This window comes from Lactuca virosa, chromosome 5, assembly GCF_052849685.1.
Source record: "Lactuca virosa cultivar CGN04683 chromosome 5, Lactuca_virosa_CGN04683_v6, whole genome shotgun sequence".
Lineage (NCBI taxonomy): Eukaryota > Viridiplantae > Streptophyta > Magnoliopsida > Asterales > Asteraceae > Lactuca > Lactuca virosa.
This window is the reverse complement of record NC_136430.1, coordinates 118149032-118165435: the sequence shown is the minus strand read 5'-3', so window position 1 is coordinate 118165435 and position 16404 is coordinate 118149032. Positions and strand designations below refer to the sequence as shown.

General features: G+C 36.4%; 1 protein-coding gene and 1 long non-coding RNA gene across 4 annotated transcripts; both read right to left on the bottom strand.

The window, feature by feature from the left end:
• Positions 1–1127: 1127 nt before the first annotated feature.
• On the bottom strand, positions 1128–4943 carry LOC145110881 (uncharacterized). The gene is made up of 2 exons (XR_013710083.1): positions 4835–4943; positions 1128–1517 (listed from the first exon to the last, which is right to left on the bottom strand). It is a non-coding gene; the product is annotated as an uncharacterized LOC145110881 (long non-coding RNA).
• LOC145110880 (uncharacterized) lies at positions 1580–4591 on the bottom strand. Of its 3 annotated transcripts, XM_079047201.1 has the most exons (3): positions 4493–4513; positions 4226–4300; positions 1580–2887 (listed from the first exon to the last, which is right to left on the bottom strand). In XM_079047201.1, the coding sequence occupies exon 3, from the start codon at positions 2662–2664 to the stop codon at positions 1813–1815; it is 852 nt and encodes a 283-aa protein (XP_078903327.1). In that variant the 5' UTR covers positions 2665–2887; positions 4226–4300; positions 4493–4513; the 3' UTR covers positions 1580–1812. The 3 variants fall into 3 exon arrangements, with proteins under 3 accessions (XP_078903327.1, XP_078903326.1, XP_078903325.1); XM_079047200.1 differs by lacking the exon at positions 4226–4300 and having other exon boundaries at positions 4493–4591; XM_079047199.1 differs by having other exon boundaries at positions 4226–4537.
• Positions 4944–16404: the final 11461 nt, after the last annotated feature.

Genomic DNA, 16404 nt, shown 5'->3' with positions numbered 1-16404 from the left:
TAGTAAAAAAAATGTCATGACTTATTGGATGTATGTTAGATTTTGGGTCTAAGAATATCAATATATACTTGGACAATAATTTAATCGTGATTGCAGTCACTTTTCAAAATCTGTGATTTCGGCCCTATATCCTTGGATATCATGAAATCAGATTTGGAATAATCCAAGAATGACAATTTAGAAGTTAGGTCACTTCTAAATCCGAAAACACAAAAATACCTTGATGTATGTTCTTGAGAGATAAAAAGAATCTAATGATTAATTTCGAGTATATGAAAAATCCAACCCTTTTTTTGGAACATTTCTATATTAGATTCTTTTTTACTTTATAATAAAATTTGCCGGAACTTCCTTCTCTTAAAAAAAATCTATGTTCTTATATAGGAGATAAAAGAGGTTAAATGGTGCTTACATAAATTTTGGCACTTGGACTCGGTAATGGGCGCAACCCCTTAGAACCTCGTACCCATGGGGTGCTACTTCCGGACCCCCATATTCCTGAGTTCATATTTATCACTCCGAAAGTGTATCCTATACCTCTGATCTTGATGAGCAAATAGAACTCAGTCTATATCAATTTTAATAATAACTATTCTAAAATATGTTGATGATATTAAAATCACCAAAAAAAATTACAATCTTATTTTGAGTGGTCATACCCAATTTTTTTTTTTTTTATAATTAATATATGATCATAAAACCTTCAAATGAGCATGAAAATATGCTCCAATCTTATATATCAATACAAAACTCCCCATTGACAAATGGAATAAACACGAATCATCAAAACCCAAAAACTCTAAAAATATGATAATTTTCGAAAATTTGACTTTCCTGACCTCCTTTTGAATTAAAACGGAATCCAATATGTACTGTTCACGTGAAACATTCTTATGAAAAATCCAGATCTGATTACCCGAGGTAGCCACAAAATTGTAAGCACTTTCTAAATTAACCCAAAGTTATAACTTCTTTGTAACCCCAAGGACGAAATCTTTAACTTTGAATCATCTTCCTCATTTGATGTTGCAGTTAACTTGAAGAAGAAAACCAAGCACGAAACAGTCTCGAAACATTCAAGCATCCCAAATGAATCGTACAAAATTTTGTTGAAAAACCCAAAATGATAAAACCCGAAATTGATTTTTTTTTTCCAACCCAAATTTACATAGCTCGAAACACAAATTTTTCAAACCCGAATTTCATCTAACATCACCCTAAAGAACGCATCTGCCAAACCCGAAGTGATCATTTCTATACCCCAAAATTCATCCTGGAAATGAGTCCTTGAAGCCCGAATTTGATTAACACAACATGAACTAGATTTTAAAATCCTAAATGAAAATTCTATCATCCTGATTTTTCATAAATTTTCTTTGATAATGTTGAACCAATTCGGCATTTTTAACCCAACAGAGCTTTCGACCTACTCCAGTTCATCAATTTTGACTTCCATCTTTGACTTTCCTTCATTCATTCCATTGATTGATACAGCCTAATTATGGATGGCGAGTCCCCTGTAGAAATAGATACGAGAGATAGGAGATACGAGATAAATAAACAACTAAACAACTGATAATTGAGACAATTTTCTGCTATATTATCCAATGCAAATTACAAGGCATTTAAAGGAAAGATTGCAACTAACTAGGAATTGAAAACGTGCAAAGTTACTGGAAGGAAATAGTTAGCATAATATTCTTAAGAAAAGGGAAACGTGGCAACATGCCTAATGGAAAAGAAATCATGAGAATTAGTCTACTGTCCAACAGATCGTGTATCACTTCATGGGTTGGTATCAATACTTCCGCCCTAAAAATTAACCTTGTCCTCAAGGCTGAGATCACATTGTGTGGTCAGGGTCCATGGAGGTTCGATTTCGGATTGAAGCAGGAGGAATTTAGGTGGGTTGCATTGGTGACCCGGTTGGTATTTTGCTGGGCAATTGTAGCAAAGACCTTCGGACCGCTGTTTCTGCATCTCGGTGGGGCTTAAACGTTTGATTGGAAGTGTTGGGGGAGGCGGTGGAGGGGTGGGCAATAATGGTTGTTTCGTTGGGGAAGGCTCAAAGGAATCATCGGAAGACGAAAGTTGAGCACGAAGTTTATCTTCTATTAGCTTCGCGAGGCCGTAAGTTTGGTGGAGAGTTTGGGGGCCATAAAGGGCAAGTTCAGCCTGAGTATCGGGGCGAAGCCCGGAGAAGAAACAATCACGTAATGCTTGTGGAGATAAACCAACGACACAATTACTAATCTTCTCAAATTCCGATTGGTAGGCGGCAACTGTGGAGACTTGTTGAAGCTTGAAAAGTGTAGCTTGGTGGTTCTCGTAGGTAGAAGGACCGAAGCGGGTTTCAAGTGCACGTGTAAATTCAGCCCATGTGCCAAGGAGGTTGTTGTTGGACATATGTTTGTACCAACTGAGTGCATCACCAGTAAAGTAAAACACGGAAAGGGCAAGTCGTTGGTTTGGTGGGATAGCATAATAGGTAAAGTAATTTTCCGCTTGGAACACCCAATCAAGCGGGTTTGATCCGTCAAAGTTGGGGAGATATATTTTTGGTGGGTGTGGGTGAGTATTAGGCGGCGGTGGCGGCGGTGGTGGAGGCGGCGGTGGCGGCGGCCGGTTGTTGTTGGCAGCGAGGAGTTTGACAATGTTGTTCATGGTGTCGGATTGTGCAACAAGATGAGTGGTGATGGTGTCTAGGCGGTGGTTGGTGGCGGTGGCAAGGTGGATCAAAATCTGCAATTGATCATTGACGGCGACATTGGGGTTGTCGGGGGTGGCCTTGGGGTTGTCGGAGGTGGAGCCGGACTCAGTTTTTGGAGGCACTGAGACGATGATGAAAGCACCAATTGATACAGCCTAATTATGGATGACGAGTCCCCTGTAGAAATAGATACGAGAGATAGAAGATACGAGATAAATAAACAACTAAACAACTGATAATTGAGACAATTTTCTGCTATATTATCCAATGGAAATTACAAGGCATTTAAAGGAAAGATTGCAACTAACTAGGAATTGAAAACGTGCAAAGTTACTGAAAAGAAATAGTTAGCATAATATTCCTAAGAAAAAGGAAACGTGGCAACATGCCTAATGGAAAAGAAATCATGAGAATTAGTCTACTGTCCAACATATCGTGTATCGCTTCATGGGTTGGTATCATTGATCTTGCAGCAAGTTCCGAACAACATCAATTCATTTCTTGAATAAAAAAAAGAAATGCCTAGTACTTCATGGCCTCATCATTTAGGATATTAAATTCCAAACCCATATGAATTTCACAATCCACTTCAGTATCATCATAAAAGGAACAATAATTTTGACCAATAATGTTTGACTTTCATTTAACGATCAGCAATACTAAAAATGACTTTCAAATCGTTTCGATCTTGCTGACCCATTTGTAATCACACAAACATATCGAACCAGTGAATTCAAATTCGGATTTAATCCTTTCAATTCTTCAACAAACATCCAAATTGTCACATCCAAAACTTTTTGAGATCAAATGGACATTATTCAATAAAAATTTCATCTTGTTCTCGATCAATCAGATAAATCACGAATTCATGATAAAGAACCAATGGAGCAACCAACATCGATCTAACAAAGTAAGATGAGTAGAAGAAATAACACTAGATTGATTTTCGATTCAATAATGTCACAATATATGAACTCTCGAAGAATAATGGAAAGAAAATCAGGATCGAATAAATATGAGGACGTATGACAATCAAACGACATGAAAGCAGAATCAATCGATCGATTACTGTGATTGCAAAAATTGATTTGTAAACTTGATTGATGACTGAGTGAGATTATTGATCAAATTGAACAAAAGATACGAACTCAATCAATCAGGAGACGATATGAATCACATACGATATGGATTATGAATAGTAACAGATCAATTGTTTGGGCTAAATAAACTTAAATTGGGCTAGATTGATTGGATAAAAATAATTATATAGATATTTGGACTGAATGGACAAAAAGTAATTGGATCAACAACTGTATCAAATTAAGTTTAATTTTAATCAAATAATCTTCACTAGCTTTTATTTTGAACAAGACATGGCGGGAACCAAAAGTTTGTAAATGATACATTATCGTAATTTCAGGAAGACCCAAATCAAGATTTTTTGAATGATTGACAAGATTGACACATGAATCCATAAAAAACTCAAATACCAAAAGGGGGAGGAGTATTTCAAACCTCAAGTATCAGGAAAACATATCCAAGTAGTGGAATGTGAATCGGACATCAAATGAGGATCATAATCCCTAAAAACTGCAGAGGGAGGAAGAACATTGTTCGACTTAAGCTGAGAAATATCGTGGTCAGAAAATGTAGAGATTTCATCTTTGAGTTTTTTCAGACAACCTTGATCAATGAAATCATCAATGATTGTGGCTTTGGAATGTATGTTCTCTGCCATTATCAGCGGAAAATCAAAAGAAAAAAAGATCAGAAAGGACATACCTAATAGGAGCACAACCATTTGCTTGGAAAGTCGTAAGGGTCTCCGTTTGAAATCATGTACCCAATTTATAAGTGGGTATGGATGACGATATCAGGAAGCAAACGCAAAAAATGATGTCATTTTTAACTTCGAGATAAGATTCACGTCTTATCAATGTCCCATCAGCTGGATTTTTGAATTTTAAATTTTATTTAAAATCTGATTTTACCTCTAAAATCCAGATTTCAAAGGGAAAATTGTTATGAGTGAAATTTTTGACCGGAATCTTATGCATGATTCAAAGTAGCATGCTATCCAGGATGTTTAACAACATATTGATCAAGATTATGGAGAATACTAACCCTCACTTTTTCTCTTTATTTGTTTATTTATCCCTTTGTGTCAGGTCTTGAATACGTCAAGGAGGACCCGATCAAATCGTAAATATTATGGAAAACAAGAAGAAAAGATTTGGTTTGGAATAATTTCGGGATAAAGGAAAGTTGGTCAACAAGGATTATGGATCCGAAGATTATGCCGAGATTCTTGGGATCGTGTTTATATATGTTAATAATCCTATGTGTAAATAAGTATTCATAGTCACAAATGCGCGCATACACACATATAATCATTGTCTTAATTACTTGTATTATGTAACTACGATTGTTTACAACTTGTACTCATTCATTCACTTAATAAAAAATCATCAAAGGCATCCAAGATAGTTATGGCTCCCAAGGCTTTGTGTCGGCGATCTCATCAAGGATCAAAGGTTTTCCTCGTAATTCTTGTGTCTTGTACCTCGAAATCTTGAATACGATTCCGATAACAATACGACAACCCTTACTAATTTGGTTGATTCTTGCCTTGCATATTTTTGACCAAAACAAAACACAACGCGAATACTCTGAAGTGGTCGATTTTCCAGTTCGCAAAAATCCCAAAAAGTAGAGAGAGAGAGAGAGAGAGAGAGAGAGAGAGAGAGATCAAAATTTTCGTGTGTGGAATTGGAAGGGTCAAAGTTTTATTGTAATATGTCGAAGTTTGTAATGTTATTTTACAAGGCATTTTGTATTGAAGCTTAGTGTTTGAGTCCTTGTAATTTTTTGTATGCTTTCACGTCTCCTATAAACAGGGACTTTACTTAGAGTTAGATAAGAGTCGGTGTACAACTTGTCTACTTTCTCTCTGTAAAAATTGGAAGCATAATACGAGCTAAAAACCAGATTATATTTACTCTTTGTGTTCATTTGATCATTACTCTGATATATTCTCGATTCATCACTTCATCAATTGGTATCAGAGCAGGAATCATAATTTGCGATCTGATTTTCACTCTGATTCAAAAGGTTTTTGAATCAAATTCTAGTTCAAAAAGTTTCTGCACCTTTTGAAGTGAAAAGTGTTCTTGATCTTCAGTTGTGATTCGATTCTGCAACTGCTTTGTTGAATCGAGTGTTTTACTTGATTTTTCTGTTCAGTTCAACAATTTGCTTTCAAATTCTCTTTGATTTCTCAGAAAAATTTAATCCGTACATCAATGGCGAACTTCAACTTAAACTCAATGACTTTATACTCTCATCTGCTAGGATCTTCAACTAAGATTCCTATGCTCATTCCGGAATACTATGATCAGTGGTCTAATCGTATGCAAGACTACTTGAATGGACTCGATGAAGAGCTTTGGTCATGCATCTAAGGGAATGTTACTCTTCCGACAAATCTTCAACCGATTGGATCTTTATCTGGTACAACGAGTGTTGATGCTCAAACTAATCGAATGAAGAAACTTGAAAAACGATGTATAAGGGAGTTACGCGGTGTATTGCCTCCAGTTGTGTATAACTATGTCAGATGTTGTACAACTGCAAAAGAAATCTGGAATAATCTCAAAGAAAAGTTTCAAGGAAGCGAGAAGACGAAAATTAATTCGGTTAAGCACTGTTTGATTGAATTAAAAGATTTCAAGCAAAAAGATGGTGAGTCAATTGAAGGTTACTATGATAGGCTGAATGAGTTGATCTATAAATGTCATCGTCATGACATTACAAGGACGACAATGGAATTCAATTTGACGTTCATCATGGGTCTACGAAAAGAATGGAAGAATGTTACTTTAATGGTGAAAACACAACAGAGTTTCGACACATCATCACTGAATGATTTGTATAATCTGCTAAAGACTCACGAAGGCGAGGTAAATGAGATGGCTGAAGAATCGAAATTAAGCTTGGGTGGACCATTGGCTTTAGTTTCGAAAGTTTCAGAAAAGGAACAGGTTGAAGAAGAGAATTTTGATGAAGAAGGGTTTATTGTGAATTCGGATGATGAGGCTGTTGCGTTTTATTCAAATAACAAAGTAAAGAAAATTTTCAAGAAACTGTTCAATTCAAAGTCGAAAAATGTTGATGTGAAAGGAAGATTTTTGTCGAAGGCTGGATGAGAAGAGAAGAAGAAGAGTGAGAAAAAGGAAGTAGAGAAAGAAGAGACAAAATTTGAGAAGAAGATTAAAGGTGATTCAGGAACTGATTGTCATTATTGTCAAGGAGCCAATCATATGGCTAGTGACTGTCAACTTCGTAAAAAGGATGAGAAGAAAAACAAGGTGAAGGACGAAGCCTATTACGTTGAGAGGTTGGAAGAAGTAAGGGCAAAGGCGAAAGGAATGTCTGTGGTGGCAAAGGGAGAGGTCGATGATGAGAATGAAGGAACTTATCAGATGTGGTCTTCGGGATCGGATGACGAAGAAATGCGTAATCCTACGCATGGAGCCATGTTTTCGAAATTTTAGGATGAATCTGACGAAGCGGTGACAGGTCGTTGCTTCATGACTAAAAGTTCTGACAAATCACCAATAACCACCAAGGTACGCACTATTCTTCAATCTTTTAATATTCCTTTGAGTGCATATGATTCTGAATTAATTGCTTTTGATGATACTGTTGCTTATTTCGATGCTTTGGTTATCTCTGCTAGCAACGAGGCTAAGAAATCAACTTCTCAGTTGATAGAAGTACAGAAGCAGTTAGATGCCAAGAAAATAAGAATTGAAAGTTTAGAATTGCAGATTACAAATATCATGTATGATAGGGATTCGTTAAGCGGTGATGTTAAAGTGGTGTTAGCTCAAAGATATATATACTGTAATTATGCAAAGCGTTTATATGCAAAATTGACTGCTTTGCATCATTCGTCTGATATTAGCAAAGAACAACATAGGAAGTTATTACCTTTTCTAGCATTCGAAAGAGAGACAATTGATAGCTTGTCTTATGATTGTGAGAAAACCATAGCAGGATTCGATAAAGTACCTGATAATCGATTTGCTGATGGTATTGTTAAGATAGATGAATATTTGAATGTTGATGAACTTGTTGACATTGTGAATGATACCTTAACCAAAAATGAACAAATCAAAATTTTGAAAAGAACTGAGAATTCAAAACTTGACTTTCAATCTAATTTTGCTGATATCGATGATAATTCTGATAGTTTTAGCGAAATCAGTGAAATTGAGGAAGAGGAAAGTGTCGATTGTTCACAGTTGTCTGTCATTAATGTCACATCTAAGTCTAAAGGAAAAGAAAAATGTAATGATTCGTTGTTTAAGGTTGCCACTGACAAACCCTCAACTTCGAAAGGTTTTGATTTTGAAAATGTGAGTGTCAGAGATAGTCAAACGGATAGTAGTGATGATGAGGATGAAGAACAAGTTTCGAACAACCTAAGCCTGAAAAGCCTGTTTCAAACGTGATTATCGAAGTTTGGTGAATGCAGGAGTAGTCAAGTTTGGAAACAATCACAAGTGTCAGGTGAAAGGATATGGTAAAGTCACAAATGGGAAGTTCATTGTTAAGAGAGTTGCATATGTCGAAGGTCTTCAACATAACTTGATAAGTGTTTCACAACTTGTTGTGCAATCAAGTGGTGTTTAACGAAGCAGGCAGCATCATTTCGAATGTTGAAACTAATGAAGTTTTGCTCAAATCCAAACGATATGGTGACATGTTTACTCTTGATATCAAACCAATCATCGGCAAACCCTTAGTGTGTTTACTTTCCAAAGCTACATCTGATGTCAGCTGGCTATGGCATCGACGTTTATCACATTTAAATTTTCGAAATTTGAATAAGTTGGTGATTGATGATCTTGTTCGAGGTTTACCCGTACTAAAGTTTGATAATGAAACTTTGTGTGAAGCTTGTGAACAAGGAAAATAGCATCGCAAAGGACATCCAATTGTCATAGATTCGAAAATTGTTAAACCATTGGAACTTCTTCATATTGACCTTTGTGGACCATCAACTGTTGAAACTCTCAACAAGAAACGATACATTTTTGTTATAGTTGATGATTTTTCACGATTCACTTGGGTGTATTTTATCAGGTTAAAATATGAAGTCGCTCAAACAACGATCGAATTTATCAAGAAAATTGAGTTGAGTCTAAAGAAGAACGTCGAAAAATCAAAAGTGATAATGGTTATGAGTTTAAGAACAATGTGCTAGATTCGTACTTAACGGAAAAAGGAATTTTGCATAACTTTTCTTCGCCCTATACACCTCAGCAAAATGGTGTGGTTGAAAGGAGGAATATGTCACTTTGCGAAGAAGCAAGAACTATGTTTACATATGCGAATCTTCCTCAATATCTATGGGCAGAAGCAGTTTCAACAGCATGTTTCACTCAGAATCGATCTTTCATTCATTGTCGTTTCAATATAACTCCGTATGAAATCATCAATAACCAAAAACCTAATGTCAAATTCTTTCATGTTTTTGGTTGCAGGTGTTTTATAATGAATCTCAAAGATAATCTTTCGAAATTTCAAGCTAACGCTGATGAAGGAATATTTTTGGGATATTCGACAAATTCGGTTGCATACAAAGTGTTAAATAAACGAACTCGTAAAGTAGAAGAAACGTTTAATTTAACTTTTGATGATTACTTCTTGAAACAAGTTGCAAAGCAGTTTGACCAAAAACCAATTCTTAATGAATCAACTGATGAAACTGAAGAATCTAATTCATCTGACTTTGATTATGATTTAATTTTTGGTGTTCCAGACAGGGCTGTTGATGCTGAAGTACATGCTACTGATAATCAAACTCCTGAATCTTCGAAACATACTGATGATTCGGAAATCACATCAGATTTGACTGCTAATAGCGAAAGTCTGCTAGATGCTCAAGTGAAGGGGAGCACTTGAATATACCTTCAACTGTTGAGGGGGGAGCAACCTTTCTAGGGGGAGAAGAGCAGTATGAATGATGGTTTCGAGGAGGGAGCATCAAAATGATAATTATGTTCAGGGGGAGCATAATGATACTGAAACCATAAATCTTGTTGAAGATGATGAATTCCATGAACTAAATGATAATTTTTCTATTGCAGGATCCGAAAATGGAGAGATGTACGAAGATGCACCTTTATACTTTGATCCAGCATATCCACCATTGAAAAAATGGACAAGTAATCATCCGAAAGAGCAAGTCTGTGGAAATCCACAAGATGGAGTTTTGACAAGAGCACAAATTCGTGCAAAGAATGAGGTACTAAATGCTCGACAAGAATTTTGCATGTTTAATGTTTTCATCTCGAAAATTGAACCAAAGACTGTTAAGGTTGCAATGGAACACTCTGATTGGGTTGTTGCAATTCAATCTGAACTGGCTGAGTTCGATAGAAACAAGGTTTGGAGGTTAATTCCAAAACCTGAAAATGTTTCGATTGTCGGATTAAAAGGGATTTTCAAAAATAAAACCGACAAGGATCGAAATATCGTTATAAATAAAGCACGATTAGTTTTTAAAGGATATTCGCAACAAGAAGGTATAGATTATGAAGAAACTTTTACCCCTGTCGCAAGACTCGAGGCTGTTCGAATATTCTTGGCTTATGCAGCTCACAAAGACTTTGATGTCTATCAAATGGATGTGAAGTGTGTATTTTTGAATCGAGAGCTGGAAGAAACTGTGTATGTGGAACAACCCCCAGGTTTCATGAATAAAGAATATCCTAATCATGTGTATATTTTAGATAAAGCAGTATATGGGTTAAAACAAGCACCACGAGTCTTCCAAAATATCATCAAGAAATGACTACTCTCATGCGTCTGTCAAAGCATTAATCAAGACTTTCACCAAGGAGCATGCCAAAAGTCTTGATGCTTCCACAAAAGCTGTTGAGAATTCAGAGAAGACAATTCGTAAAAACGACCGAAAAAGTTAATAAACTACTTGCTGATGTTACTCAATTTATGGAGGATTTTCGGAGTTCCTCTAATAAAAACACAGCAACTGCGAATAAGGTGATTACGAGTCTTGGCTCTATTCTTCACACTGAAAAAAGGCTCTCTCCAAAGTCCGTGCTGAAATCATGGTTGATAATGTTGAGCTGAGTTCCTTTATAATTTCGAAGATTGAAAAGCTTTAGGAGGATCTGGCTGCCGAGAACAATCTTTTGGATAAGCAGGCTGTCAAAACGGAGAAAAGGAAAGTTCTTTCTCTGAAGTTATCTCATGCCACCAAACAGATTGATGATCTAACCTCCGAAATGGCTGCAATCAAAAGTTGCGTCACAGATGTGAATCTATTCTTGCAAAATCTTGTCGAGACTCGCGACTCAATGCTCACAGTATCAGTTCGCCAACATCTTGCTGACAAACTAAAAACAGTCTCAGTTCGGATTCTGGTGCTTTTCCAAAAAAAGAGGGGAGAAGCTAAGAAGCCATCAATTGAAGAACCCAAGAAACTAGCTGATGAATCTGGGGAGTACGAACAAAAGCCACCACCGAAATCAAAAGATCCGAAGAATAATGAAGCTTCTGGATTGAAAGGAAAAGGAAAATTGGGTGATGATGATGATGAAGAAGAAGAAGATTTGTCTGAAGGGTCTAAGCTCAAAAGAAATAAACGTGACCAATAGATTGATGAGAATCTGCATGTTGTTAAAGAAGCTGAAGCTCGTGAAAAGGAAGTTAGTGAAGCACAAGTCACTCTCAAAACTCAAAAGTCCCTCTTCCTTCCTTGGTCTATGGAGCGGATTCTGAATGAGGCAATCGATAATCTGAATGTGTACTGGTTGGAGCCAGTCACTTCGTTTGACTTGGAAGATACTTCGAAATCACAGCTTGACTTTCCTATCACTCTGAAAGCGTTTTTGTTTAGATGTTTTGAGAAGATTGCTAGTGCACCTGATTCGGACAATGATGTCAACCAAATGCTATTCTCTTTTTACCTCAAGCACGGAAAACCTCAATATCAAACTTGGCGTTCAAAGAATATTTATGCGGTTAAATTTATTGGTCCAGTTGAAACAGAAAGTTTTATCAATGCTCGGTTCAAAGCTTCACGAGGGGCAAGCAAATTAATTTATGAATTCACTCTTGCTGATATACCGTGCCTTAATCCATATGATTGGATTTCTTTATTCAATCCTTTATCTAAAGATGAACATAAATTCAAACCCATTGTGGCACATCTGAAAAGGATGTTGATTTCCTACATCTACGAAGTTGGAAAAATGGATGTGGAGATAGCGGCTGTGCTCCGAAAGAAACCCACTGTGAAACCAAAAGAAGCTCCGAGTGATATCAGCAAATTGAAACTGGGAAAAATTCAAAAGGACAACTGGAGTGTGGCATTTCAACAAAGTAGTAGAGATTGTACGAATGTTCGGAAGGGTTGGTTTTCCCTACCAAAGAACCGTCTTTATTCCACATCCTGTATGAAATACATATTGGGAATTGTTGACCAATGCAAAGCGAACGATGCTGCCGACAAGAAGTGCTTCGCGGACATGATCAAGTGGTATATTCTGTTTTGCAACACTTTGCTTGGACTAATGCCGAAACTCTTCAAGGTTCAAAAGAGCGAACATCAATGAAGAATTTCCTTCCTTATTTGATACAAAGGGGACATTATTGGGTCATTTATGGTGTTGTGTCAAATTAATTATGCATGTATTTAGTCTTTATTATTATCGTATTGGGCCTATCCATCCGTCATTATGGTGACATGGTTAGACTATAAATATAGCATGCATGTATTTTTCTAGGGTTAATGTTTTTGTATCCCTACGTATAAGTTCTTATCGAACTCTTCTAAGATATTGATAATAAATCATTTGGCACTCTTTCAATCACATTCAATCTTTGTTCTTATTGGTTGATTCAACTAAACTATTTTAAATCTATCGATGATTATTTTATTGTCTCAACTCATATGTGCTTATACAGCCTAATAGATAATTAATCATATATGAAGCTGTATAATCATACATATTTATTCATATGTTCTTATTTAGTCTAATATATAATTTATCATATATTTGACTATATAATCATATATGATTATACAATCTAATATATAATTAATCATAAAATAGATTGTATAATAATTAATGGTGTATAGAGTTAGCTAATACACAATAACCGTACACAACACTAATATAGGCTTACTCAAGCTGGTTAGCCCATTGTTAACCAAGTCGGTTTCCTTTAGCAATCTAGATCAACTACACAGTCAACAATGCACTATCTTATACCAATAAATTATTCGAGCAAGTTTCCATGACATATCTCGATATACATGAAAAAAGCATTAATATTATACTAAAGGGTATTACCCTTACGACATCCGGACAACATCATCACTTGGACAAAGGAAATAACCAAGATTCTTCAATCCGTGTCTAAATACCTCGACAAACATCGGTAACATAGAACACGTGGACTATAAATTTTAGCAATATCAATATCCGATATCTAATTTAGACATCCAAGAGAAATATCAGGGTCCATACCTCGGTAATGCTTCCTTTGCAAGTACATTGATCTTTAGTCCGAGAAGCTATGTAGCATCATTAGGCTATCCAAGTCGAATACGTAATATAAGCAAGTAGCCTCACGCCCCATACCAAACTCAACATTTAGCTGGATTAGTCTAATCTTAACATTCAACCCAAATGCAATGGAATCACCAAGGACCACCCCGCCCTTTCTAACAATATCTCTACTAACAAAACCAAACCCCCTTCCAGTAAATGTGCATCCTGATAAGAGCTTTAAAAAATAATCAAAAGTAGAGGCAAGGAAAACCAAGCAATCAAAGTCGGCCACAGTATAAACAGCAAGTAGCTCTAGCACAGGACAACCAAACATGTCCAAAATGCCATATATGTGAATTCCTAGGGATAACGAGTTAACCAGGCAAGTATTACCACCTATTTTACAACAGCGTTTGGCAATAACTACAATCCTGACACAATAGACCCTTCAACCATACATACCAATCCCACCATCATTCTCGTACACGCAATAACATACACTTTGGCCGCAACAAACCTAACAAGCACACATACCCAAAGACATTTTTGGAGACCAAAAAAATACCAAAAAGACAATAGCCACAACAAGAAATAAAAATGACACACCTCCCGAAAGAAACATAAAAACCATCCATTGTCACGACTTGCAATCAGATAAATCAGCCCTCATAAGAGGTATCTAGGAATACCAACCACTGGGGGGCATGAACTTACGCAAAATTTTGAAATATAATGGGTCAGGCAATCCCGACAATCATATTAAAAAATATAAATGGACGATGGATGCCTACTACCTAGACGGAAATATTGGTGTTTATTCTTCCCAAACATGCTATCAGGCTCGACAAGGATCTGGCTTAAAAGCCTACTAATGGAAAGAATACACGATTTGAATCAATTACGGGAAGAGTTCATAGGGCACTTCATACAACAATGAAAGTAGATAACAGATTCTCAAGCCATTCTAGGATATAGGCACGTAGAGGAAGAATCATTACATACCTTCATGTATAGATTCAACAAAGTAATGATCAATGCACCAGAACGAGCAAATAACATAGGAATCACCGTTTTCACTTACAGATTACATCATGTCATCTTGTTTAAAAGACTAGTCGGCAAACCACCTAGGAACGAAATGTTGGAGAGCGTTCATCGTTTCATGAAGCAAGAAGAAGCGGCATCTGAGAAGATAAAAAATGATCAAGGAGATAGGATATTCGCTAAAAAGACACCTGTATGCCATACGTCAAACAACTAAACCAAGAAAGTCAAAGATATGGCACTACCCGCCAATGAGAAATGGAGGTAGAAATGAAGTGAAACAATTGTTGAAAATAAGAAGAATGATGGAGTAAAGAAAGGAGATAGGTCGAGCAACAGGGAACATAACAAATAATATGAGTTCCAAGATTCTACCGGGCATGATAACATCGAATACACTACGCTCAAGAGCGACTTGATACGAGGACTCCGCTCCAAAAACGTAGAGAGTATCGCGCCAGTGTAACCTAAAATCAAGAGTTCAGGACAGAGTGAGATTTTCATGATCAAACAACAGGAGAAATTAGAAGCAAGCCAGGACTAGGAGTGATATATCTTCATATTTGATGAGTAGGATTATCATAGTAATAAGTATCGAGGAGAAAAGTCGATAGTCATAGTATGATTCATAGGGAAGAAGTACGTAAGTGACATATACATGGATAGTGGCAACTTTACAAATGTTATGTAAAATCACTTTACAAGCAACTTCCAAGACAAGTACAAAAGAAGATAGAGCCGCCAGATACACACCTGGTAAGTTCCGCTAGCCATAGTGTGTGGCCAAAGGGTACGATAAACACGCCATTAACATTAGTCGATTACAACAACGGTAGGAACATCACCCAAGTAATAAGATTTTTTGTCATTAATGCATCCTTGTTGTATGATCTTATTTTTGAAAGATATGAAATGAACAAGTTCAGGCTCATCATATCCACCATTCATGGAGTGGTTAAGTTCTACACGATGCCAGGAGTCGGCAATATCCCAACAAAAAGAAAAGTAGGAAGAATAGAACAAAATGAATATCAAGAAAGCGTAGAGAATGATCAATAAGACATCCTTCATTGTCGACTCGGCTAGCCATTAAAAGTCGTTCAAGAGAATGTATCGAACAACGAAAATGATGGAAACCAATAAGAGAAAAATATGAGAAAAAATGCAACAAATTGGGAGAATGATGGAAACTTAGAACAAGCAATTGAAATGTTGGCTAAAACCACACCACTCCCAATCTGGGAGTAAGAACCCTTAGTCACCATCAGAGAATTCACTTGGGCAATGAAGGTAACCACTAATAACAAAGGTATGGCTTTCCACACACAAAAACATTAAGAAAGAAGGGGTAGTATGTATTTGAAGTATGTCAAGAATCCTACCACCCATTCTAGACAAAATGAAGAAGGAAAAAAAAAATTGGAAATTGAAGAAGAAGAGAAAATTAGGACATGAAGAAATCAGTATAAGCGCAAGCCGACCACCAGGACCAGGAATCTACAAGCGATTTACATTGGAAAAACAAAGCAATACATGAAGAAGTTCATCCTTTTCTTAAGGAAGCACTTGGAAATATGAAAGCATTTACCATCATGTCATTGGGAACAAAGAAACAACAAACCGAAAGAAAAAACAAGTGGTCGTGTCATCAGTAAAAGACAAAAAGTTGGAATGATAAGAAGGTGCGAAGTCCAAAGCAATAGTTCCCAACCACGCATAACTTTTCGGGACAAATCAATGGAGAATGAATAGCATCTTTAATCTTACTTAAGCAAATATGTATAATAATACATGAGTGAATATATACTTAATTAATAAGCAACCACAAATAATTGGAAAAATACCATGTATTCAACAATTATTCTCAAATAAAGTATCTCGGTCAGCCGAATACTTAGACATTTTGGTCATAGCAATCTATTGACAAGGGCTACCCGGATAGCCAACTATCGAACAGTTACTTTAAAATAAAGTATCTCAGTCAGCTGACTACCTAGATATTTTGGTCACAACAACATATGGAACAAGGCTACCCGATTAGCCAATTATGCAACAATT

Excerpts from the sequence above, each read along its gene's own strand:
- LOC145110880 (XM_079047200.1), bottom strand. The coding sequence starts at position 2,664 with ATGAACAACATTGTCAAACTCCTCGCTGCCAACAACAACCGGCCGCCG.